General features: G+C 35.4%; 2 protein-coding genes across 5 annotated transcripts in view; one reads left to right on the top strand and one right to left on the bottom strand.

Annotated features, from left to right (window-relative positions):
- The window catches only part of LOC102802450 (phosphatidylinositide 4-phosphatase SAC2-like), a 59267-nt gene extending 52439 nt beyond the window's left edge, over positions 1-6828 (top strand). For all 4 annotated transcript variants that reach the window (XM_085504319.1, XM_085504318.1, XM_078013964.2 and 1 more), the window contains one exon: positions 580-6828. In XM_085504319.1, coding sequence (XP_085360445.1) covers positions 580-2014 — 1435 coding nt within the window. In that variant the 3' untranslated portion in view covers positions 2015-6828. The remainder of the gene's footprint in view (positions 1-579) is intronic.
- A 963-nt stretch (positions 6829-7791) lies between these two features.
- On the bottom strand, positions 7792-22003 carry LOC102801426 (golgin subfamily A member 7-like). The gene is made up of 5 exons (XM_006812419.3): positions 21920-22003; positions 18570-18689; positions 17422-17574; positions 15308-15409; positions 7792-14287 (listed from the first exon to the last, which is right to left on the bottom strand). The coding sequence occupies exons 1-5, from the start codon at positions 21971-21973 to the stop codon at positions 14255-14257; spliced, it is 462 nt and encodes a 153-aa protein (XP_006812482.2). The 5' UTR covers positions 21974-22003; the 3' UTR covers positions 7792-14254.
- Positions 22004-26633: the final 4630 nt, after the last annotated feature.

Raw genomic sequence — 26633 nt, 5'->3', positions numbered from 1 at the left:
AGATATTTCAGACAATAACTCGAAGAACCCAATAAATGACAAATGATCTCCCAGTGCAACTTTAAATCAATGATAGTATACATGTATATCTATCCTATTCAACCAAATTGGCGTCCAATGTCACTCAAACACCTCAAAAAAATTAATAAAATGACAACTTTTCGTTACCATGTCACCACTTCATACATCGGAAAATTTAACATTCACAATACAAGTTTGTGGAAAACAGTTGAAGACAAGATTGTCATCATATACGTTCAAATGTTTTCTGTCGTGTGCAAACTCTTGAAGCAAATTGATTTCCGCCATGATGAGTTGAGGTCAAGTCTGTTATTGTCCAATCAGAATGCAGTGTGGTACTGACTCATTTTTCATGTCTTCGGGTTTACCCTGTCTGTGTTCATGTGTGTCTGTTCCACTGATATCTGAAAAATCATTTTTCAGATTTCAATAACACTTTCATGGATGCTCAGGATTTTATTATGGTGCCTCAAGACTTGAAATAATACCATCTAGACCATCAACATTTTATTAAATTAATCAAAATATATTCATTTGCCTTTTTTTCCCTTGGGCCAGGAGGAAAAGCAAACCCCCTGAAGAGGTCATTAGTATATCTTCACAGACCCGACTTTCGGCTTGGATAAAAGAAAACCTTACTCGAGAAATGGTTCAGAAAAAGCCGGTACCACCGCCACGTTCTCACCGTGGTGGTGCTAGCACATTCACACCAAGGGTATCAAGAGCTGGAGATCAGGCGAAGGCTTATATAAAAAATGTGAAAACTAAAATATCAAGTTTTAATCCTATTCGGAAGGTCAAACTGAAAAGATCAGCAGGTGGTAGTACCTCGATGAGGCATCAAAAGGGTGTGTTGCCGCAAGACAGCACTGAAAGTAAAGACAGCACAGAGATGGAGGCATTTTCTCTTCCCCCAAGTAGTAGTTCATCAGATAATGAAGACTATGGTGTGTTGATTGATGGTAATGATGTTGCTGACGATGTGGTGTGTAATCTAAGCGAACATTCCAATGACGATGATTTGAGGGATTTTGTAGACAAAGAAGTGGACACTGATGATAGTGATATTGTGCTGCCAAGTTGCGGTATAATCGCAGCCAGGAAAAGCAGCTTTAATAACTCTCTGCAAGAAATTGATTTCTTGTCATGTGATGAACTGTCAGATGAAATAAGACGGAAACTTCATGAAAAGGCAATGCAAAGATTAGAAAGGACAATCAGTGTTAGCCACGAGGGCAGGGACTTAGCGGAAACAATCAACTTTGAATTGCTGGAGGAAGAAGCATATGTTAAGGAGCAAAAAAAGGGTGTGAATTTTACAGTTGATAGTGATGAGGATGAGCAGGGAGAGATTAAATTACTAGGAGCTTCTAGTATAAAATTTAGTATTTCAACAGAACCGCTGATTCCAAATGGTAGGGATTTTTGTCAGCATGATAGTTCTGATGAGATCCTTGAAGATATCATTGATGATGTCCTGACAGATGATTCAGTTGATGACTCACTCACTAGGACACTGGGTTGTGGAACAGCTCAGTGTGTTAATGGTGATGTCAACTATAATGGTGGTGAAGCTGAGCAAGTCACAAATGAATCGCTGTCGATTACATCATCTACAGCACAAACTGTGAGCAGTGAATCATCAAGCCAACAACTGAATGTGCTATCAATGGCATCTATTGAACCACCACGCAGTCCTGTTAAGTCACAAAGTGAAAACTGCTTGACAGATTACGCCATATCAGTGTCATCACCTGGAAGGAGTGACACCAAACCGCCATATTCTGGTGCAGCTGAAATTGAAAGTAACAATTCATCCATTGCTTCAAGCCCGACGGCGTCCCCCATGAGTAGAATACGTGAACATATCACAAGTATCAATCTTCCTCTGATGAGGCGTGGTTCCCGGAGACAGAGGCAAGTCAAAAGCATGGTTTCCCTAGAAATGAGACTGAGATCTAAGAATTGTCTGACCCAATTCATACAACTATAATCACTGAATATACATTTCATGATTTTTTACACACACACATATACATTGTCTCAGTTTATGGACACTTCTTACTACAAATGTAAGCTTTCGTATGTACTTTAATTGTACCTGCTATGAATATAATCCTCTCAATTTCGTCTCACAATACCATCACACATGTACATGCACAGGGTACCTTCTTTGATTCCAACATCATCACTGAGGGTGCCAACTCAGAATGTACTTACTGATAAATTGGATCCATCGTGCTGACTTTGGGAAATTGATTATTACTTAGACTAGTCTGTTTTTAGAAACTAACACACATTTAACCACCATCAGCTGGCGTACAAGTGATAATAAAAAAAGATTAGATTAATCTACCGATATTTACTATTTGAGGGCAGCCATCTTGAATACGACTTGAGACAAGTTGAGCAATGGGTTTTTCAGATTCCTACACATCAGTGCAAAAACAACAAACTTTTACAGCCAAACATTTCATTGGGGTACATGTAACATTAAACTAACCGCTAACAACATTTTGGTGAATTTTTTTTTTTTTTGTGGAAAAATCCCTTGCATACGAAAAACCCATTACACGAAAAATCTTTTCCAGGGTTTATGAAACCAAAATGTAAGGCTGACTGTAAGGCCTTTACTGATTGGCTCCTGAGTTAGATGACAGTTTCGGTTTCAAAAACCCCAAGAAAGTTTTCTATGTCCTTTGTGTAATAGGGTGTTTGTATGCAACCTGTTTCTCTACTGTCTCTTTTATATTGAGTTTCAAGCTGTATTCAAGATGGTTGCCTCTGTATAGTAAAAATCAGTAAATTGATCACATTTATTTATCATGTATATGCCAACTGACTGATTTCCCCTTATGATTGAAATGTTTTTATTTATATAATATTAAACCTACTGGCTCAGTGAGTCAGCAGTACTATAGGCCAAATTAGTTTTGTATGAAAAACTTGGCATCACAAGTACATGAATGTACATTTGTAAAGTGTTTGATTCATATTTATTGGCATACTGGATGCTATACTGGGGGGTATTTTGCATAATAATGAGATGTCCTAGGTTTTATAAGGTATACTGGTAGTACCTAAGGGTATGCAACTGTAATAGTTATCCATATATGGTGATATGTAAATAAGATCCATACAATGCTATGATTATTTTCGAAAGGCTTGATTGTGGATCATCTTAGTAATGGAATAGGCAAAAGATAAATGTAATACATGCTCTAAAAATATGTAAGGACACTAGAAAAAACAATCTGAGCATTTCAAGACTCACTCGTATCTATAAGTATTTGTTAGTACACGTTTTATTATTTTGTGATCATTTTGTAATTTAATTCCAAATGTGGGATCTTCATCGTATATCACACGAGTTGCATGCCCTTATAATAAATCCTTAGTGGAACTTAGGTGATATTGTAACTGAGGTACAGTTAGCCTTTTTTCACAGACTGCATAACATTTGACATATCAGTTTGTCACATGAATGTTGGTCATTACTAAAAGTGAGTACATTACATGTATATGTAGATTATTTGTATTCTGTGCAATATATGTCTATGCAAAATCCAATTTGTCTTGCATACATAAAAATAGCACTTAGTCACTGAGCAATGTATGCATGCACATGTACCCTAATGCAATTTTAGGTTAGCTAGATATGGTATGGTATGCGTGGACAATATAATTACATTACGGTATATATAATAATATATGATTGAAATATATTTTTTGTGAATTTTGAATTTTAAAAGTTAGGTACTTATGCATGTATCTAAAAAGTGATTGAAAGGAGATTAAAATGAAAATTATCGAGTCTTGAATTATTCCTGTTTTATTTTTAGTTAAAGCATTCACTGCATGTTTGCCATATTTTTTAATTGATGTTCAACTCTGACAAAATGAACATTGTTTTCACATTTTCGCAATCCAACATTTACAATCTCATTCAAAATACTGTTGGTACTTGTGCTGATCTGCCAGATTTTTTCTGTTACTGGTAAATGTGTTTCGCACAACGTTTTTGTTGGCAAATGATATAAAAAGATTGCCAGCCCCTTTTTTGCTGTACATTTTGCTTGAGATGCAAAGATTAAAGTATTAAAAACATGTATTATTTATTAATGCCTGGCAACAGGTTGTTCGAGTTTTGAGAAGAGCTGCATTCTATTGGTCAATAGTACTTTTGAAATGAGTCACGTGAAAGCCTGTGAAAAGGTGACTTGAACCAAACCCAGATTAATACGGTATGTCAGTTCACCTAACCTATGCTAATAGCTTGATCCACTGAATGTAAAATGAATTTGTGTGTGTGTATTAATTAAGTACTAAAAAAACAAACAAGTAATTCCATGATGCATGGCTTATTTATTTATTTTTAATCCTAAGCATTTTTTCATCTTTCATAATTTTTTAAAACGTCTGTTTTTCTTTTCTTTAACGCAAGTCTTTTATCTGCCATTGGCATTAAAGAGCTTACCTAACTTTACAACACTTCAGGTGTGTTTTCAAGTGTTAAATGCAAGCCCTTTTTGTGACAAATATGTATTTTGATTCTTGGACATTGAAAATGTTAATATTGAAATTCAGGGTTACAAGTGACACAATAACCAGCCGTGGCTTACTGGTATACTACTACCGGTGTGTTATGTACCAAATTTGATCCATTATTAGTCTATGTGCTCATGTAAATGACACACACATGGTCACAATAAGTCATAATGATCCAGCATGTACCGGTACTTCAAATAGAGCAGATATGGGAGTATTACAATGTACCTGCTCAACACTGCACAATCATGTTTATCCATTACATCTCCAGAGACTATAACTGGTGCTAGTGTTCAGTAGATACATTTTGTATACTATCAGGGTACTTTAAAATACTTTATTTTCGCTGAGGGAATGATTCCTTGAAAAATAAAATCCAGCGAATATATTTTTTTTCTATATTTTACATTCAACTCATCAAAAGTCAATGAAAATAAATTCCATACAAAACACTATTTTCAGCAAAAATTAATTCCAGCTAAAATAAAGTATTTGATAGTAGTATCACATGCTTTGTTCAACGATTGTTGCTTACAATGCAACAAATATGTAAATTGTTTTTAATATAGGTTTACAACTTGATATATGAACTTAAATTTTGTTTTTCAAGAGAAAAAAAATCAAGTCTTGTTTATAGATACAGTATCAGAATCTTGTAAACAAAAACTATGTCTCAAAATGCCATTTTGTTTCTTGATCAGTTAGCATGACTCAGAGTGAGATAACTAAAAAGGTAAAAACTGACTAATTAAAACATGTGTGCGTTTGCACACAGCAATGTATCTCAATTTTGTTTTGATGTGTTCCACCTCTGTCATATATTGGTATTTTCTGCTCAAAGTTTTGTCATCATTTAAAAGAAGGCAGATCTCAATACAATCTATCAAAGCCATAAAGTCAAGGGCTGGAAAAATAACTGATATACCACTCTGCTCGAGAGGGCATTGTTAAACATTGGTGATTAGTTTTTGGTTTTGGGAGGAGTATCATTTTGCACTAGATCTGCTCTGAGTGGCATATGCACACTTCTAAATTAAAAAAAGCTATTTAGTAATATTTTCATGTGAGCCTTCATCGCCCAGTGTATTTTCTGTGAGATTCGAAATTCAGTACCTGTTTATTCAGTATCTGCTCGGTTTTCCAAAATGAATGATGTCTTTTAGTATTTACATTATGTTTGTACTTGTGTTAAATCATGCAGGTATCTGAAGTCTATGCAGTTTGTAAGATGACAAGTTATTATGTGACGTTACTTTGTTAGGGTGACCAATTTACAAATTTATATTGGTGCAATTAATGTAATATTTATTTCACTGTGTACTGTATAGACTTGTATAGTGCATTTATCATAAGATTTTAAGTTGCACAGTTCTACTCTGGCTAGCACTGTTTCTAGAATCAGTTTATCTGTCTTTAACACTGGAAGATCAATACACGAGTTATGCACAGGGCCGATAGGACCAAGATGTGACATTTATCATGTGTCTGTATTATACTTGAAACCCAAATTCCATGTGTGGTTTTGAATAAAAGTATCCAGGCTATTTGTTTTTCAGTGATGCTGCTACAAACTGTTGGTAATTGTACATGCTCTATTAGTAGTGTATAAGTTTATGTGAATGAAGCATGTCTGAGTTATTCAATAATCCAGTATACAGTTAAATGCAATTGTTGGTGTATAGTATGTATACATACCATTGCAGCCACCTGTCAACAAGTGTTTGCCGAGTTTTGGTCAATGTCTGGTATATATATATGATTGAAATATGTAGCCTTGTGTATATCAGTTGAGCAGCAAGCATAACTATATTGAAAATATCAACTTTCAAAGCTAATTATATATTGTATAGCTCTTGGTAAACTTCCATGTACGGGGATGAAGATTTCCTCATACAATATATGTAACTTGTACGCACTAAGAATATAGCTTCATTGGTTTTGTTAGTTAAGTGTATATAATCTGTATGGTTGCGCACAAATTATCAGGGTATAAAAAGTATGTATTTATATTTTTAATTTACAAATACCTTGCCACCATTTAGTATATTTATAACCCCCTAACTCTCTGAAAATTATAGTAAATGTACATGTAAGTGTAACATTCAATGTTGTGTTTTCGAAATAACATGTTATTTCATCTACTATTGTATTTTAGAAATTACATAACTCATTTCTTTCATGTTGTACATGTTATTGATATCTTTCCTTCCATCTGACTTTGAAATAAAAAGACTTTATTTTCTTGTTGGTTGTACACAACTTTGACTGCTGTTTTATATTTAGAATCCCGGGCCCGAGTTTGTTATTTTGTGCACTGCATAACACTAATGTTCCTAGTGAATTAAGATCTCACAAGCAAGAGAGGCACCGTGTACTCAGCCCATCAAGGAGGTATTGCATTGGGTTAAATATAGAAATATTCTACACAATATAACCCTGCAAGCACAATACCATAGCATGATTCAATGTGTAATGCATACTCCACTAGTATGTTCCTGCAAAAGTTTAAAAGATACAGCCCCAAAACTAAATTCACGAGGATGCTCTTGGCATGCTATATACATTTACAACATATCTTCATATTGAAAACCTGACAGTTGTTACTGATGGATTATAAGTTTGACTTAATTGAAAATGGGGAATGTGAGTAGACAGGAAGCCTTTAGGTATCATGCAGGTTGTGAAGTAAATACAATGACAGCTACAGAATTGTTGCTCCATATTAATGATGTAAAAATAAATGTTTTGTGGTGCATATTGAAAATACGGTTCAAATCGCAGTTTCACTAAACTGGCCCACGAACCAGTGCGTGATCGTGTTAGGAAAAGCTGTATTTCACTGCAGCTAAATTGAGTTATTTGATTGGGTGTGCCAAGGAGCTGGCGGCACCAATCAGAGTTGCTCTATCGTAAATGTGAAAATCTGGGAGCTCATCACAGATTAAAACAATGGCAGCGTGTAGGCTTCACGCTGATTTACACAGTCAAGAACAGAAGGTCTATAATCGTTGACACGTTTCCAAAATATCTTATTCCAACGTTGAAAATTTTTTGTGGGCAAGTGAATGCCGACGAATGTCCAAATATTTGTTTCGTTTTAGTAAACCGTCGAAACTGATTTGGTCTTCGTTGCAACACAGTTGAGGGACTGTGTTTGCAACAAATACGTCATTTTCTTCAGATACAGCACTAAGCACTTTCTTTTAATAATCAGTAAGCTCGTTCAGAGAAAAAGCTAGCAGCATGTTTATTTGATCCCGCCATTTTAATTTTACCAAGTAATGTAGTACCGGTAGTTTCTTTGAGTTCTGATTGGGTGATGCAAATGAGCTAAAGTGAATCTTATAATCGTTTGAGGGCATGCGACGTACAGTAAATCTTGGAGAAATCTGCCAAGGGTTAATGTTGAGGCTTAAATGATCCTTGGCTGGCGAAGATGTAAAAATATCAATTCAACAAGAAGTTAAAAAATATCGCTTTGTACCAAACATTTTCATAAAAATTAGAGAAATGAAATGAACAAATCTAAGAGAGGTCTGCCCAAGGTACATGTATACCAAGTATCAAAGCAATAAGAATTGTAGTTTTCATAAAGAAGACTGACGACGCTGAACAATCACTCGTATGATAAGCTAGCTCAACATACTGTAAAACATGTCTTTCGCGAGCATGTCTTTTTAGCGAATTTAGCGAGAAAACTGATTCGCTAATGACTTTATTATAAATTCTAAATGGCTAAGGCTTGGGGATTTGTAAACAGAAATTACCTCCTAATTACAGTTTTTCTTTGGTTTCATCGAGATGATAACTGTGCATTTGTTTTGGCACGCGACAGACAAGTATTGTGATGACAGGAAATCAACGACAAGAGAGATTCGCTAAATCAACATTTCGCTATTACGTCATTTTACAACAATTCGCTAAACTTGCATGTCGCTTTTTCAACATGTTTTACAGTAGTCAACAGCGGAGCTAAAAATGGCAAGATATTGAGTCGATGAAAGTATATGTCACTGTGTCTTGTTTTGACATGAAATAAACAAAGCAGATGTACATACAAATGATAGCTCTGCTCATAAAAGTTACATTACAAAGCGAGAACAAACAATAACTGTAATTGAAATGTATTTTACTATTGACATAAAATAGAACTGTACAAAACTAAGATGCAATACACTTCATGTTTACACAATTTTCAAACTGTACACTCAACAAATTTGTCATGCATCTTGTGGTTGCTGTGCATATATATTTTGTAGATTACATCAAACAAATAGTCTGTACATACAATTTATCTTCCAAGACAGACCAGAAAAAAAAATATACAAAACTTGCATGCTGTTCTATTTAGTGAATCATAGCTATCTAACTAAACCATAAATTCTACATAACAGCTGTCATGAACTGGGCAATGAGAATTCTAGAATTTGTATGGTCATATGTCGACTGAGTGCTGAATGTGCAACAAATTGACTACTGTATTGCTTATATTTGTTTACATAAATTTAAGTGGTATTTGATGATCAAAATAAATAATATTTATGTAAATCAGTAAACAACAACAGTGATGTATGTTTGTAATTGCCTCTATTGGAGATGCACTTCTTATAGAGCAAACATGGTAAATTAAACTACACATATTCACAACAACTTGATATCCTAAACCAAAATGTCTCCAATTCATAACAGCTGTGGTAGAAATAAATTGAATTATGTTTATGCTGCAACTATGATTGAACGAGTATACCAGCGATGCTAGGAAATAAAACTTCACATAGATGAAGTACATCATAGATGTTAAGCTGAAAAATAAACATGTAATCGCACATCCTGAATATTAAAGCTAGTCTGACAAAACTGCTGCTGTCATATACCAGTTAAAAACCTCATGTTATAGTCCCACAATGCAAATACATTCATTATCAGTAAATTTCAATATTGAGTTCAGCACAATAGGCAGGATCTAATATGAATACCCCCCCCCTAAATTATGATGCAGTACACAAATCAAAAACATCACAAGGATCATAGAACTTGCAAAAATATTTACATCAACTATGAGCTACAAATGCTTTGTATTTTATAACAATTCAGACTTTTTGATATTTACAGATTTGAATTAAAAAAAAAGAAAAATCCAATCACTGACTTTTTTTATAATGCTCGACCGCCACCATATAAAATATTTAGAAGACACAATATAGAGGTCACAGTGACTGGTGTCAAAATGATTCTCTGATATTCACAGCAAATTCCAATGTACTGTTACAGAATGAAGTGGCTAGCATGATTACAAAGCCTTTATAGACATATATGTACGAAAATGTAACAGGCAACAAGAACTGATAATATTTATAATAAATTTGATAAAATACATGAAAATTATAAAATACAGTCTAGATATTTAATGTGTAATCTGTTTAAACTACAGCACTACATATTCTCAACTGTTTAAAAAAAAAAAAATCACCCGAATTAAAGATGTCCCTTTCCCTGCATTATTCTCAACACAATGTATAATCTGTGCAGTATAAATTTCAAATCTGGATAACATATGACTAACTTGAGTTACAAAATATACAATATGGTTTACTACACAAAAACACAAGCATGGTGTGTGTCAGCATATCTACACGCACACAGACTCCCCAGACCTACGCTAGGAATTACCACGATTTGATGGCATTCATAAACACAATCTGGTCATAACTATGGGGGAAAGTCAAAGCTGTAAGGATAGCGCCCTCAACATGAAAAATAAAAAGCATATCTCTGGGCATTGTGCAAAGAAATACTCCCATGATGCACCTTACTTAAGAAAACAATAGATTGATAGCAACATTTATTTGTCACAAAAGAAAAATGAATTCAATTGATGCTCCATGTTCAAGGGCTTCATAAATAAGGAATAGCTTGTGTCCTACACATCCCAATATTTGCTATAATCATGTTTCAATTTTTTAATCAATTATTTTTCATTATATTACAACATTTTTATAATTACACCGACAGTCAAATCATATTTTTTCTTTATAACGCTTTGACATAATGACTGTCAGTATAAATAGACATGGGCAAATGAAGTTAAAGTTTCCTATAGACCATCAGAGGGTCACACAAAATCCTTGTCTGAGTAGGTCATTAACCTTTTCAACACCAGACTTACTCGCCCAAATTTGTCAAACTTTTTTTTTAATATTCTTCAATATTTCTGAAAATGAGAGCCAACAGGCACAATTTAACTCAATTTTTACCCAACAAATTTTGATATTTTTGGCCCAATCTTATTGTGAATTTGTGATGAAAAGAGGGAACTGGTGGTGAAAAGGTTAAAACCACTATTATGTTTATCCTGCTACCTCCTAGTTATAATCTATGTGAGATGAAATCTTGATAAGCGAACATTCGGGGATCCACTAGTGGTGGTTACAATAACATGACCCAACATCTATTTAGCATACATACTATTATTCAGACAAATTACTTTGACTGATCCCTTGATAATAATGAAAATTAACAATACTATGAACCTGTAGAATGAAGTAGCTCTCTATACCATATACTACTATGTCATAGTATGAAGCATTATACCATGAAGTCATAGTATGAAGCATTATACCAGGAAGTCATAGTATGTAGCATTATACCAGGAAGTCATAGTATGTAGCATTATACCATAAAGTCCTAGTATGTAGCATTATAACATGACCCATAGTATGTAGCATTATACCATGAAGCCATAGTAGGTAGCATTATACCATGAAGTCATAGTATGTAGTAGTATACCATGAAGTCATAGTATGTAGCATTATACCATGAAGTCATAGTATGTAGCATTATACCATGAAGTCATAGTATGTAGCATTATACCATGAAGTCATAGTATGTAGCATTATACCATGAAGTCATAGTATGCAGCATTATACCAGGAAGCCATAGTAGGTAGCATTATACCATGAAGCCATAGTAGGTAGCATTATACCATGAAGTCCTAGTATGTAGCATTATAACATGACCCATAGTATGTAGCATTATACCATGAAGTCATAGTAGGTAGCATTATACCATGAAGCCATAGTAGGTAGCATTATACCATGAAGTCCTAGTATGTAGCATTATAACATGACCCATAGTATGTAGCATTATACCATGAAGCCATAGTAGGTAGCATTATACCATGAAGTCATAGTATGTAGTAGTATTCCATGTAGCCATAGTATGTAGCATTATACCAGGAAGTCATAGTATGTAGCATTATACCATGAAGCCATAGTATGTAGCATTATACCATAAAGTCATAGTATGTAGCATTATACCATGAAGCCATAGTAGGTAGCATTATGCCATGACGTCATAGTATGCAGCATTATACCATGAAGCCATAGTAGGTAGCATTATACCATGAAGTCCTAGTATGTAGCATTATAACATGACCCATAGTATGTAGCATTATACCATGAAGTCATAGTATGTAGTAGTATTCCATGAAGCCATAGTATGTAGCATTATACCAGGAAGTCATAGTATGTAGCATTATACCATGAAGCCATAGTATGTAGCATTATACCATAAAGTCATAGTATGTAGCATTATACCATAAAGTCATAGTATGTAGCATTATACCATGACGTCATAGTATGTAGCATTATACCATGAAGTCATATTATGTAGTAGTAATTCCATGAAGCCATAGTATGTAGCATTATACCATGAAGTCATATTATGTATCATTATACCATGAAGTCATAGTATGAAGCATTATACCATGAAGTCATAGTATGTACGATAGCATTATTCAATGAAGTCATAGTATGTAGCATTATACCATGAAATCATAGTATGTAGCATCATACCATGAAGTCATAGTATGTAGCATTATACCATGAAGTCATAGTATGCAGCATTATACCATGAAGTCATAGTATGTAGCATTATACCATGAAGTCATAGTATGTAGCATCATACCATGAAGTCATAGTATGTAGCATTATACCATCAGGTCATAATATGTAGCATTACACCATGAAGTCATAGTATGTAGCATTATACCAGGAAGTCATAGTATGTAGCATTATACCATAAAGTTATAGTATGTAGCATTATACCATGAAGTCATAGTATGTAGCATTATACCATCAGGTCATAATATGTAGCATTACACCATGAAGTCATAGTATGTAGCATTATACCAGGAAGTCATAGTATGTAGCATTATACCATAAAGTTATAGTATGTAGCATTATACCATGACGTCATAGTATGTAGCATTGACATTATTCCTTGATGTCACATATTCAAACAGAGAATGATGCATATATTCATAGTATACCACCATTACAAAACAAATTAATAATGATAGGTTGCTGCTGAAAAAGTGCCATAGTACAACAATGAAATCTTGTTGAACACTGAATACCACTCAACATTGCACATTATTCCATATTACTCACAAGCATGTCATCTCACTGTGCTATATCATGTGGTATATCAGGCAATGGTTTATTATTCCAATACAACATTTTTGAAGCTGTGTATATATAGCTAGAGTTGCTTCATTGGGGTCTTGTGGCTATTAAATGTTATATTGGAACAAATCTTTGTGTCATAACACTAATCAAAAGCATTAGCAAATGAATATGAACATATCAAATGGAAAATTGAAATTTGTTTGTGCAAATTGAGACCATCATATAACATTTCACATAATAGTCCCCATATCCCAATAAAGCTATACATGTACAAATGATCTCAAAATACAACTTTTAACACTCCGGGTTCCTGACGTACACTGTACTTTGTGCACTTTGCAACCATAACAACTTAAAAGATGCATTGTCAACAATATTTTATTTGAAACCTTTGTCAATTCCAGAAATATGCATCATTTAATCAACATTATGTACATGTATGAGCAAAATATCAGCATCAGGTGTTTTTTGCCATAATCAGCAAATTACCGAGCATTTCCGTAGATCCATGCAATTGGGTTTTCAGAATTTTAGGGTGTCATCAAGTTACAAAAACACATCCAAGATTTTTTGTTGGCTGATTTAAGATAAAATTTTGTGTGGAGTATTTTCTCTTAAAATTGGTCATAGTTATTTGTGCACAGCCCTTACTTCCTAATTGATATCACCACTTTTTTTACTCGCGCTGCCAATGCGCCCAGGCGAACTTTTAAAATTACATGCATGTACATAAAAATTATGTACTTCGCAGGTTTGTTATATTTAGCAAACACCCGCATCAAAATTCAAAACAGCTATACAGGGAAGGTGATTTATTTTAGTGAATACAATAATAATTTAGTCAATAAAATTCATCAGATTTTGATTAAACTCACAACTTTATAACTTGCAGATTTGAGTTTTAGCTAATTTAGGCCTTTCAACAAAATTTTGCTGACAATACAACTCTTACACTGAGTGATACCAACCATTTTTAATAAGTTCTAAATTCTTTTGATCTATTCTATATTAGTGTAAAAACTCAAACGTTTGAAAAAAATAAGTGCTCTAGTAGGTTTAAGGTTGTTGAATGTGATACTACATAGCATGGAGTAAGACTACTACTGTATGTCTTTACAAATCACTATTATAAAGGTGTAAATTCACTAATATTAAGACACTGTTTGACACTGTATACTGTACACACGCCATCAAATAATTATACCTCAACTTTGCCATCAAGTGTCCTGACGAAGTATGTTTATTTCAATCTGAAAAATAAGAGTCAAGGCAAATAGAAGCTAAATTTCAATGACTAAAAGACTTATAGGTTCAAACTGTATGCTATATATCTAATTCGTTTAAAGGGTCATGCCACCCAAGTGTCAGAATTGTGCTGATAAAGTGATTCTTTTCACAATCAAATGCACTCTCAAAATGGCAAGCATGAAAATGTGTTTTGAACTTAATGCACTCCAAACCAAGAAATTACCTAGTCTAACCTTGATAACATTTCTTCTTTTCATATGCATTGCTCTGCAAAACATTCAAAGTTGGTATATTTAAATGTATGGGAACCATAGATCATAAAGTTTTGGCGCAATGACAACCATGCTTCAATTTTAATAATCATTACCCCTGTGTTCATACAAGCTGCCTACAATGCTAATAACAGGCTATACAGTGTCCAGTTTACACATGGTATACTGGCTGTGCTTCTGCTTCTTAATTTTAGTTACATCAGCAAATGCGATATTTCTTTTTTTCACAAATTTTCAACTGGTTTAGCTACTTCGCAAATGGGAAGAAAATAAAAACACGAATTTGTCAGAAAATTGGAAACATTACTGGCATGACATGACATGGTTTGGAAAGTTATCCTTAGGCAATAATGATGATAGTGGCACAATTTATTGTAGCTAAATCTAAATGAATTTTTCATTGACCACAGACGAAGGCTAAGAGGAAGCCCAGACAAGTATATGTACAAGATTGGTGTGCAGGCGGCATCATGTGATAAGTATATAAATTGTGGTTTTTAAAACAGCAGTGTAGTGATGGAGAACCAAGTGGCTAAGAGAAGTACACTGAAAATCAACACAGTCAGTAAAAAGACTGACTCTATGAAAAGGATGAATTAATGGTTACACACCACAAGACAAGGCATGGGTGCACCACCAGGAATTGTGTTTAAAGCTTGTTGTAATGTATCATGTAGTTTCATGCCTTTACCCTGGTACTTAAAGTATTACATCATAATTTCTCATTACCGGTAATAAATAAAAGGATACAACTCGAAGTCCTCTTTCCATTGGATCTGTAATCATGAGGCCCCTAGGCACATATATCGTATCATTTTGTTCCTGCACAAACCTTGCTATCCGCTTCAAACACTGCATGACAAAAAACATTGAAATTGTGAATATAGGTACAAGAAATACCACCAACATAGTGGTTTTGATAATCAAAAAAGATTACTGTAACTAGGAATACAGAATAGTGATTATCATGTAATTGTTAAGCAAATTACATATACCAGTAATGTTTATCTGTGGTCAACACTTGTCATGTCTTCACTCTCACACATACATGTAGTGTAAAATCTGTATTAGAAACAGCAGCTTCTTGGTTGATTTTACGGTACATGGTTTTTGAATAGAATTATCATGTGTATTTTACAGGACAGTGAAACTAGTTTAAAATCAGTCCAAACATGTTATAAATAAAATCCATCAACAAAAGGTGAATTATTTAACATGATTTAGAGCATAAACTAAGTTCAGGAGATGAGCCAGTTACAAGTTATAGTCTCCTTCCTTCAACAACAACAACACACACCCACAGTAATGTGTTCAGGAGAGTCGTATTCTAGACCACTAGAAACAACAAGCAGCCTATCGGCTGAGATAGCTCCGCTAATAGCAATGCACATTTCAATTAAAGAACTGAAGACATCATTAGAAAATGAACAATATGTATATTATCAAAGCAATCGGACAATTTTTAACAAGAAGTCGAAAATATCACTTTCTACCAAAAATGACAAAAATATTCACCAAAATTAGAGAATTGAAGATATCATCACGAAATGAACAAATCTGAGAAAGGTCTACATGTACTATCTATATATGTGATATCAAAGCAATTGAACTATTGGTTTTTAACAAGAAGTCGAAAATATCACTTTTTACCAAAAATGAGAAAAATATTCACCAAAATTAGAGAATTGAAGATATCATCACAAAATGAACAAATCTGAGAGAGGTCCACATGTAGTACCTATACAAATGTATATGTAATATCAAAGCAATCGGACTTGTGGTTTTTAACAAGAAGTCGAAAATATCACTTTTTACCAACAAGCAGCCTGTCGGCTGAGATAGCTCCGCTGTTAGCAATGCACACCAAAATTAAAGAACAGAAGATATCATTAGAAAATGAACAAATCTGAGAAAGGTCCACATGTAGTACCTATATGTATACTATATCAAAGCAATTGGACTTGCGGTTTTCAACAAGAAGTCGAAAATATCACTTTTTACCAAAAATTACAAAAATATTCATCAAAATTAGAGAATTAAAGATATCATCATGAAATGAACAAATCTGAGAGAGGTCCACATGTAGTGCCTATATATGTGATATCAAAGCAATTGGACTTGCGGTTTTCAACAAGAAGTCGAAAATATCGCTTTTTACCAAAAATGACAAAAATATTCACCAAAATTAGAGAATTAAAGATATCATTACAAAATGAACAAATCTGAGAGAGGTCCACATGTAGTACCTATATATGTAATATCAAAGCAATTGAACTTGCAATTTTTAACAAGAAGTTGAAAATATCACTTATTACTAAAAATGACAAAAATATTCACTAAAATTAGAGAATTGAAGATATCATCATGAAATGAACAAATCTGAGAGAGGTCTACCCAAGGTACATATACACCAAGTATCAAAGCATTCAGGCTTGTAGTTTTCAAGAAGAAGTCGAAAGAGTAAAACATTGACACGGACGACGACGGACAATCACTTCACTCATATGATAAGCTCCGCTCGACAAAGTCGACAGCGGAGCTAAAAATGACAAAAATATTCACCAAAATTAGAGAATTGAAGATATCATCACGAAATGAACAAACCTAAGAGAGGTCTACCCAAGGTACATATACACCAAGTATTAAAGCATTCAGGCTTGTAGTTTTCAAGAAGAAGTCGAAAAAGTAAAACCTTTACACGGACGACAGACAATCACTCATACAGTATGATAAGCTCCGCTCGACAAAGTCAACAGCGGAGCTAAAAAGGGTCTGGTTGTTGACATATATATACCAAACAAAAAAGCATGTAAACATGAACCAGATAGTATAACAGCAAAAGCAAATAAAGTATATTCCTATACCTTTTGATAGTGTGTAGGTAAACAAAGAAAAATAGTATATCCAGTAAGACATGCCAGACAGCCCTCACAGTGTGAACGCGAGCCAACCTCTTCAGCTTCTGCGAACATAGAATTCAATTTTTCTATTGTGTCTTGAAACGTTGAATGTTCAATCTAAAAAAGAAGAAAACAAAATGATATTTCAAAACTATTCATCCATGTGTATTTTAAATCTTATTCAAACATACATGAACAAGTGTAATGTAAAGTATTTTCCCCAGAGAAAATCAACAAAATTTATAAGTGAATATATCACTGAGATCTTAAAGACTTTCATAAATTCAGTTCTCATGGAAAAAAAAATTTACAATTCAGACAGTATCATATATGCTCTATGACATGTAGTAGTGTATACATTCATATGTACATTTGTATGTACGAAAAAAAAACAAAACAATGTTTCTATAATCAAAATAAGTAATATTTTAATATACAATGTATGACTTCTATTGGAATTCCTAATAACTTTCTACACGAACATTCTGACACTTGCAACGAATGGAAACGCATGACCAATTGATACTGATGATTCACAGACAGTAGCAACCAGCAAACAGTGAACTGCATTGATACTACAAGGTGATAATTCCATTAAATAAGCCATACTCCGCTCACTGCGAGATCTCACTTGGCCAAGCTTTACATCCTCCCCTAATAAATGACTTGGGTATTTCAAAAATTGGTAACTTGGAATTTTTGATAGGTAAACTGAATATGGCATGAAGTAACAGGTCATTGTTGAAGCATGGTCTAAGCATTCACAACGAATTCAGGGTGGTCGATATCCAAGCTATGTCATACATTTTGTATAAAAGCGATTACCAGTATTCATTAATGTTGAAACACATAATTTATGTGAAAGGCTCTTGAGCTGTAGCACTGTGTGTTTGTCGACATCATCCATCATCAAACGTAAAAAGAACGATAAAACTAACAAATCAATGTGGAAATAAGGTCAACAAACAACGTACAACGTTATGCAAGGATGCCATTTTGAGCCAAAGCTTGACCTGTGTCACATGGCTGACAACCGTTGTCAAGGTATCTCACGGGATCTTGCAGTGAGCGGAATATCCACTATTCTGATATAGCCATAAAAAAATACTTACTTTGCCTTCTAAATCTGTTGGAAATTTGGTAATAAATTTGACACCAGATCCTTCAGAATAATCCCTCTGGATAAATACTTTAGATGTGACTTGCCTGGGAATGTTGTCTAAAACTTGATTCTGAAACAAGTTTAAGCAGAATGAGTGAGTCATTGTAGTATGATATGTCAGTCCAATATTCTATTATTGTATATCCTGAAAAAGACACATTGATTACAGTGCTACATTGTATACAGTTGTCCACATTTAAAGGAAGCCAAAATAGATAAGACAATCTGACTCAAGTCAATTGCAACATGGCAGGGAGCTCCAGGAAACTGATTTCTAACACTTCTTGAATGACCATGGATACATGTGTATGAGTGCTAATGATTCTCACTCGTCTACATAAACGCAACTACAATGAAGTAGCAAAGAAAGTAGAGCTTCAAAGTGCCTGTGAAATGGCTGCTATTTTCACGCCTAAAATTATCCATTAATACATAAATATTATTATTTTTTATGTTTCTAAGCATAAATATTTTTTTTTTAAGTGAAAAAATGTGTTTAAACTCAGTCTACGGAAACTTTATTTTTGCGTATTTTAAAACGAGGCTCCTCATTAGCTTCTCATTTGCATACAGAAATTCCCCTTGTGACGTCAGAAAGGGAAGTTGCTGGGCAGCTTGCATTGCCGATACCTGTAAATAAGGCAAATTTCTTGTGCTGTTTTCTCGTCTTTGACTAAATTGCAACTTATGTACTTGTTCGTCGATGAAGAATGGACCATAATGAACACATAGTATCAAGTTTGTTGCATGGGGTTGAGTCAGATGCGAAATATGTCCGGTCTGGTGTAGCTAGTCACCGTGGTCGTTATCGTCACTGGAGCACGTTTGTACACTGTCGCTGGACTCCGGCATTGGACAAAATCAAATTTGACGGCTGAATCGTCTTGTTATTTAGCAGGTTACTAGACACTATTGATTTATAAAATAAAGTGATTAATTTAAAAAAAAAAACGACAAAACACAGTTACTAAATAAATGACTGCCGCGTTGTAATGGGTGAACGCGTCGGGTCATGAGGGGGACAAGTGCGTGAATGGTGGCGTTTAATTGGATAACAAAAATAATTGAGAGCGACTCACATACAGACAAATTCAGAGTGGATTTAGCGTGATTTTCATGATTATGACATATTAAAAAAATACATTGACAGCTCAAGCCCGGATTCTTATTCCGTAAATTATTACGCCAATCAAGCTGCAAGTAAAGGCAACAAACGTGTGAATTTGACATTTAACACCAATAACCAAACAATTCAGACAATTTTAGCCTGCGAAAATGAAAAAAGCCTGAGGGCTGCGTAATTTCCTGTTTGTCCGACGCTTCGTTTTCGTGTCATTATCAAAATTACTGCCAGCTTTTCCATAACACGGGTGGTCTCTATAAAGCGATAATCGGGATCGCAAAAAAATCAAATCATTTGAAACACATACTCGACGTCTCTCTTCCTTCTGAAATCCGTCTTAGTGATCATGGGCTGGTTCGGAATCTATTTTTTCGAAAACGTTTTGTATTGTCGGCATTTCTCGTTAAAACCTAGTTGTTTTGTCATGGACAAGGACAGTTTTTCACACACAAAAAAAAAAGAATCTGAGGTGAAGTGAACACTGCATATGACGCTGTTAGGAGGAAGTCCACCCCAACCTTTTCTCGTTATTTTCACGGCTTTCGTTCACCGATTTCGCACCTTCAGATCAATTGGAAACGTGTAAATACTTACACTATGACTATACGCATTACTGCAACCGCCCACAACACAACGTTTAACCATCATAAATGTTTGTTGTAAAACAACTTCTAAAAATTCGCTCTCTCAAAAATAAAATTAAACAGACAAAAGATACGCTGATTAAAAAATGTATATCGTTTAAAAGTACAGTTGTACGTTGAATGACACAGTGATATAAAAGTACGGCTCAGGGGTATGGCTTCCTCTCATATTTTTGCATTTGGTGGCGCACTTTCGGCGAGAGTCGGAAATCCGGAAACAGTCGACCGTTTCAGGATAGGTGGGCGTGGCTACAGCACGGGAAATATCTCAAATTTACTTGGATACGAGTAATCATTTTCAGCAAAAAAATCAATAATTGCCCATTTCAGTGGGGCACAGATCTAAAATGGGATGCGTGTGAGTGGGCATTGCACAGGCACTTTAAAAGCAATTGCATACAGATGAAAACATTTTCTCAGTCAACGCAGATAAAAGTAGAAAGCACTGCAGACAGCTTAAATGACCTTGGCGTCATATTATTGAAAGTTCATCACTACCATACTAACAGTTTATGGATGCATGAAATTTAGACCCGATTGCATAGGTAAAGTGACCCTACACAAGGCTTTTGTTCTGCTTGACATGAAACAGAAAACTATAATACATACATGTACATTGTATACTGTAAAATATTTTATTTTAGCTGGAATTAAATTTCACTGAAAAGACTTTTTCGGAGTTTTGTATGAAGTTTGTTTTCACTGATTTTTTACCTGAATGTAAAAAGGTATGTTCCCCGGATTTTAATTTTACTGAATCATCACTTCATCGAAAATAATTTCCAAGTGAAAAAAAAGTACCCACTAAGTTGTACAAAAGGTCAATTACCCCCCCCCTACCCACAGGGATTTTCATTAATGATGATTGGCAGTATAGATATTATTGGAAATGTTTTTCTCCGCATAGCCGGTATAGTTCAGTACACTGGGCTGCATACGATAACTTTGGGCAAGGTGTCCGACAGATATGGGCAAGTGCAGCGTTTAATACGGGAAACAGTCTCCCGACCTCCCCACTGTTTGACACTTAGTAAAATTGCGGGGTTATTTCGAAAGAAGAGTGCCAAATTACATGTAGACCGTTATTAAGAGACGTACAACTTGTCTTTCTAAATGTCGAAATAAATGACGTTCTCAATCGTTTACTGCGGTCGAGTTGGTTCCATTACTCTTTTGTTTGTGACTTGTTGTTAACGTGATACCCCGAATTAGTAACAGCCCTGTCCTAATGTAAACGACTGTATTATTTCTGAAGGTCGTCGCAAACATGTATATCGAAGAAGAGAAAAAGGAAAAGAAACAATAACAACAACACTTTTCGGACTCCCGGAGTCAGTAGATGATCGACATTGTCACGATCAAAACACAAAATGGCTGGAAATAATTAAATCAACATTCAATATGTCATATATCACCAACGGGAATACGCATTTAGAGACATGACCTCAAACGCAATACATCTTATGTATGAGTTACCAAAGAAATAGTCAAGAACGACAAAGAAAATTCGTGATTAAATGATTTACAACTTACTTGCGGATGATGACTGGACGCCATGTTAAATTCCGTTCCGGGTTGACTCAGCATCCGGGATATTCGACCTCCTGATATGACCCCTGACCTAATGGATTATGACGGCCGCTAGGGGCGCTATAACATATTTCTCGAAAATTACAGGGGGAGTTGCGTGACACGATTGATTACTAGTAGTTGAAATATTCGTCTCATTTGCATAAATTAAAGCGCGATAGTCGTCGCGCTACGCATGTTCGACATTTGTGTTAATAAACATTGATTTTCCCGCAAGTATGAGGTTTGACCTGGGCGCGACTTGCACTAATTACCGCCGGTGACTCCTTCGATACCTTCCAATCACATGAAAATTGTCAGTTCGTACTCGTTGATCTGCGCAACAGTCAAAGTCGCCATCTTTGTTTATATGAGCGCAGCGCGACGACTACAGCGCTACAACATTCATGAACAATGAAGAACTCGTCTTCTCAGTAAAATTGTTCCTAAATGCTTTCCAATAGTATACACGATAGTTCTAAGTTGACTGATTCTCTCGCCACGAGCTGGAAAAAAAAAGAATAATATAAAAACTGCTGTGAAAGTGTTTTTCTTCTTTTTTCTTAACATTATTGCCTAGTCGACAAGACACATTATGGCACACGTTGTACTATGCGATACTATACATTGTGTATGTCATTCAAATAAACCACAGTTTTCGTTGCAAGCACGGAACTAAATAAGGAGCTCTATAATGCAAGTAAGAAAACTGCTTTAAAAAGATTGCGGGACCCCTTTTTTTAGAGGGTCTATGGTAGAACGCGATTTAACAAGTTCTCTCAAATCGGATAATAGCGTAATGCATGACGTTAGCTTACGGAATTAACATCTTCGCTGAAAATGATAACAGCTGTGTACCAAGTAAACAACTGGGCGGACCATGCAAATTAAATTTTCTATGACGCACTGGTGCAATCCCTGGGATTGCGGAGCCGCGCTTTAAGACACTTTGAAAGTAACCACGGGCTTATTCTTTAACGTGATCGGAGCAAGTAATGAAATTCATGGAGGACGCAGAGGCACGTTGGTATTTCACTCTAGTACAGTATTGCTCAAAAATGCACATTATGTTTTCATTGACTTTTACCAGTGACAAATTACCTAATTAGTATTCATTTCGATAATTTTTTGTGTGTGTGCATGCTCTTTGAAATAGAACGATTTTGAACACAATAAAATCACGCAATAGAAACAATTTTAGGGTCTGTATATTCCTGTGTAATATTTCTACGTTTCGTTGAGGATTATTTTGTACAGAAACCGCTGAAGTTATTCCAACTATTCGGAAAACGTACGTTGTTGCTTCGACGGTGGCCTACAGACGACTGACTTCGAAACGATCCATTCAGATCGTACGGTGCCATCTCGTGATAATCCCCCCTTGAAAATTATGTAGGTAGTAATAAGCCTGAAACAAATTCCAGTCAGCGTGTGCGCCAACCCACAACGTGCGGGCGAATCCCGCATAATTTGTCACTGAACAGCGCCCTCTGTTGACAAATCGGAGTTTAGTAGCCAAATGTATTAATGTCATAATAAACAGGATCGGTCATAACGCGGCATGAATTGTCAAGCACTGAAAATAGAGAGAACTACCTTTAGATCAAGACTGGAATATTTGAAACTACCAATCCAATCTCGGATGCCAATATGGCTCACATCCTGAGAAAACCACGCAACGCCGAAACGTAAATAAAATATTTTAAATTTCTGTTGCCCATGATTTTTTCCCATTTTTTGTTCAAGTTGTACATCAATTTATACACTTGTTTGGCAATCCTGGATTCAAATTCTGGATAGGGGTAACCAATAATTTATACATTTAGCTATATATTTTACATAAATTATTGTCCTCCCACACTTCCCCAACAATACTCCATTACATGTTTTCACTCGGCTCCAACCCCTGAAACGTGTTTACTTTAACACTTATATTGTATCCGCTCTGCTTGCATGTATGTTAGTAAACCCCATATTTCAGCACCAAACACCAGGTGCACATGATTAGCGTATCAAAAAGTTTAAAATAACCCTCTAACTTAATAGAGAAAACACTGCCTTCTCTGTTTACGATGCTACACTGCAAACAGCTTTCGACGTGTTATTTCTACATAATATTTCCAAACCAAGATATTTGTAAGAGTTTACCACTTCTCAATACATTCCTCATTTGTAAACCATTTTTTCTTTACATGCATTATATCCCCTTTGCGAAACACAATAATTTTAGTTTTCGCCAAGAAAATGCCTATATTGTGCAGTCTGTTTTCCATTTAAATAGTTGACGTTTGTAGGATAATGAATGAATGGATGAATGAATGAATGAATGAATGAATGAATGAATGAATGACAATGGTGACTTTATCAAGCTTGATAAGTGGTTAAAAATCTACGAGGGCGCAAGCAATTCACGCATCAACTATTCCAAGTCACAGGGTCTGTGGCTGGGCAGATGGAAAAGCCGCAGCGCTGACAAACCACTTGACATCAGTTGGAACAATGTGGCGCTGACAATTCTCGGAACCTATATTGGAAACAGCTCATCCCTTTTTGACAAAACTGGGAGGAAATGTTAAACAAAGTCAAAGCAAAACTGGAATGGTGGGAGAAATACACAAAAAAACATGACATATAGAAGGCGCACTTTGGTAATAAACCAGAGTATTGTATCAAAGCTGCTCCATAGATTTATCTGTCTATGCACCCTGTCGATATAATTGATCACATTCAAGAACGTTTTTTAAAGTTTTTTTTTAGCGCGGACGTCATTGGGTCCGTAAAGAAATTGTTCACTTACCAGTGGCTGAAGGCGGCCAAGGTCTCGTGGATCTGCAACTCGTATTTCTTTTTTCCGTCTCCAATACATACAACGACATCTATACTCCGGTTTGAACCACCCTTGCCTCACAGTCACCAGTTACATTCTCTAATTACAGATTCAAAACCTCAACTACGACAAAGACATTTTCATAACTACTCCTCCCAACAATAACCTCAACATCCCTTTGTTCTACTGTGATGTTGTAAAAGTCTGGTCATCTTTACCAACTTTGGGGAAAGATAGACCCACCATCAAGATGTGTGTAAAGAGCAACTTTTCAACAATCCTTTAATTTTACATCCAATACAGCGCACACCTCTGAAACTATTGCATTTCCAAGAAGCTGGCCTCACCAAACAATAACTGGCTCGACAGGGGCGTTAACAGTTTTTATATTCGGGGGGGGGGGGGTCGAACTTTAAAATCGCCAGACTAAGTTAATGATTATTTTATATTATACAGAAACAAATTTAATAAATTTTTCAACGGGGGGGGGGGGGGTCCGGACCCCAAGACCCCATACATCCGCCACTGCTCGACATCAATAGCGTACTCGAGCTTGCATCCATCTATTCAAAAAAGGGTATTAAATATGAATATAAATGGGATTAAAAAAGCATTCCCCACGGAATGGAAGATACTTATTAAAAATGGCTACAACCCGAACTTAACAAATCCACTTGACACAAACCATTACATCGAAATAGTCTATAGAGACAATGAAAAAGACATACCACTAAGCTACCCTTTATACAAAACAGAAAAAAAGGGGCAGTCTATAAATTCACAACATCAATAAAAGACTGAGTGCGATACCATATGGAGTTATCTTCTTTCAATATCTCCAGAATACAAACCGAACTATCGCGATTGTTACATCTCGCCTCTACTTAAAACAGACGGCCATCTACAATGGAGGCTGCTACACGGCGCATGTTTCCTCTACAACTGTCGCATCTCGCAATCAGTCAAGTGTCCGTTCTGCAATGAAATCGGCAATATTGTGCACGTATTCCTGGAATGCCTGAGGCTGAACCCTCTACTCGCCACAGTTAGAATAAAACAAGATACAAGATCTACTAAACGAAGACATGTTACCGCTAGCCTGGCCCCACCGAGGAAAAGACACGTCAGTAATAGTCATCGTTTGCTTTGCTACCTGCTAACAACCGCCAAAGTGGCGATCCATATTACACGTTACAATAAAATAAAGGAGCTTGACTTTACTGATGCACTGCGTTGTTTCAAACTACGTGTCAGCAACAGAGTCATCAACGAATTCAAGTACCACCTACTCAGCCACTCCATCCAGTCATTCATCGAACAGTACTGCATCAACAACGCAATCGCTACAGTCAACGGACAAAATATTCAATTATCGGACAGCATTACGTGAACATTAAACATTTTCTTCGTATCGTTATTGACATTTATTGAGATTTATTTTCTATTGGGAGGGGGGGGGGCTCAATGTTGAATGCCATCTAATGACGACTACCACACACCTGTGCGAACGTGCACCTGATCTAAATGAGCCCCTATAAGTCTCCAATAATAAAAACATAAATAATTCGCTATTATTTCACAAATACAATACAATACAACATGAAAAACTAATGTTGAACAATAATTTTAGGTTGCTACTTTTTGTTAGACACTTTCGCAAACTAGGTGTTTAAAATGAACGTTATTTGCGTGTTCAAGTATCTGGTAACTTGTATCGTTGTGGGCCATTCAACAATTGGAACGAGAAGCATGTGGACAGGTGGCATGCTGCCAAAGAAGCAACAACAATTTTGGACCGATTGCCTTTTAGATTTACTGAGAAAGACGGGAACCTTAAGATATTCCAAATAA

The sequence above is a fragment of the Saccoglossus kowalevskii genome, chromosome 10 (genome assembly GCF_978046115.1).
Source record: "Saccoglossus kowalevskii chromosome 10, keSacKowa6.1, whole genome shotgun sequence".
Classification (NCBI taxonomy): Eukaryota; Metazoa; Hemichordata; class Enteropneusta; family Harrimaniidae; genus Saccoglossus; species Saccoglossus kowalevskii.
This window is presented reverse-complemented; position numbering and strand designations above follow the sequence as displayed.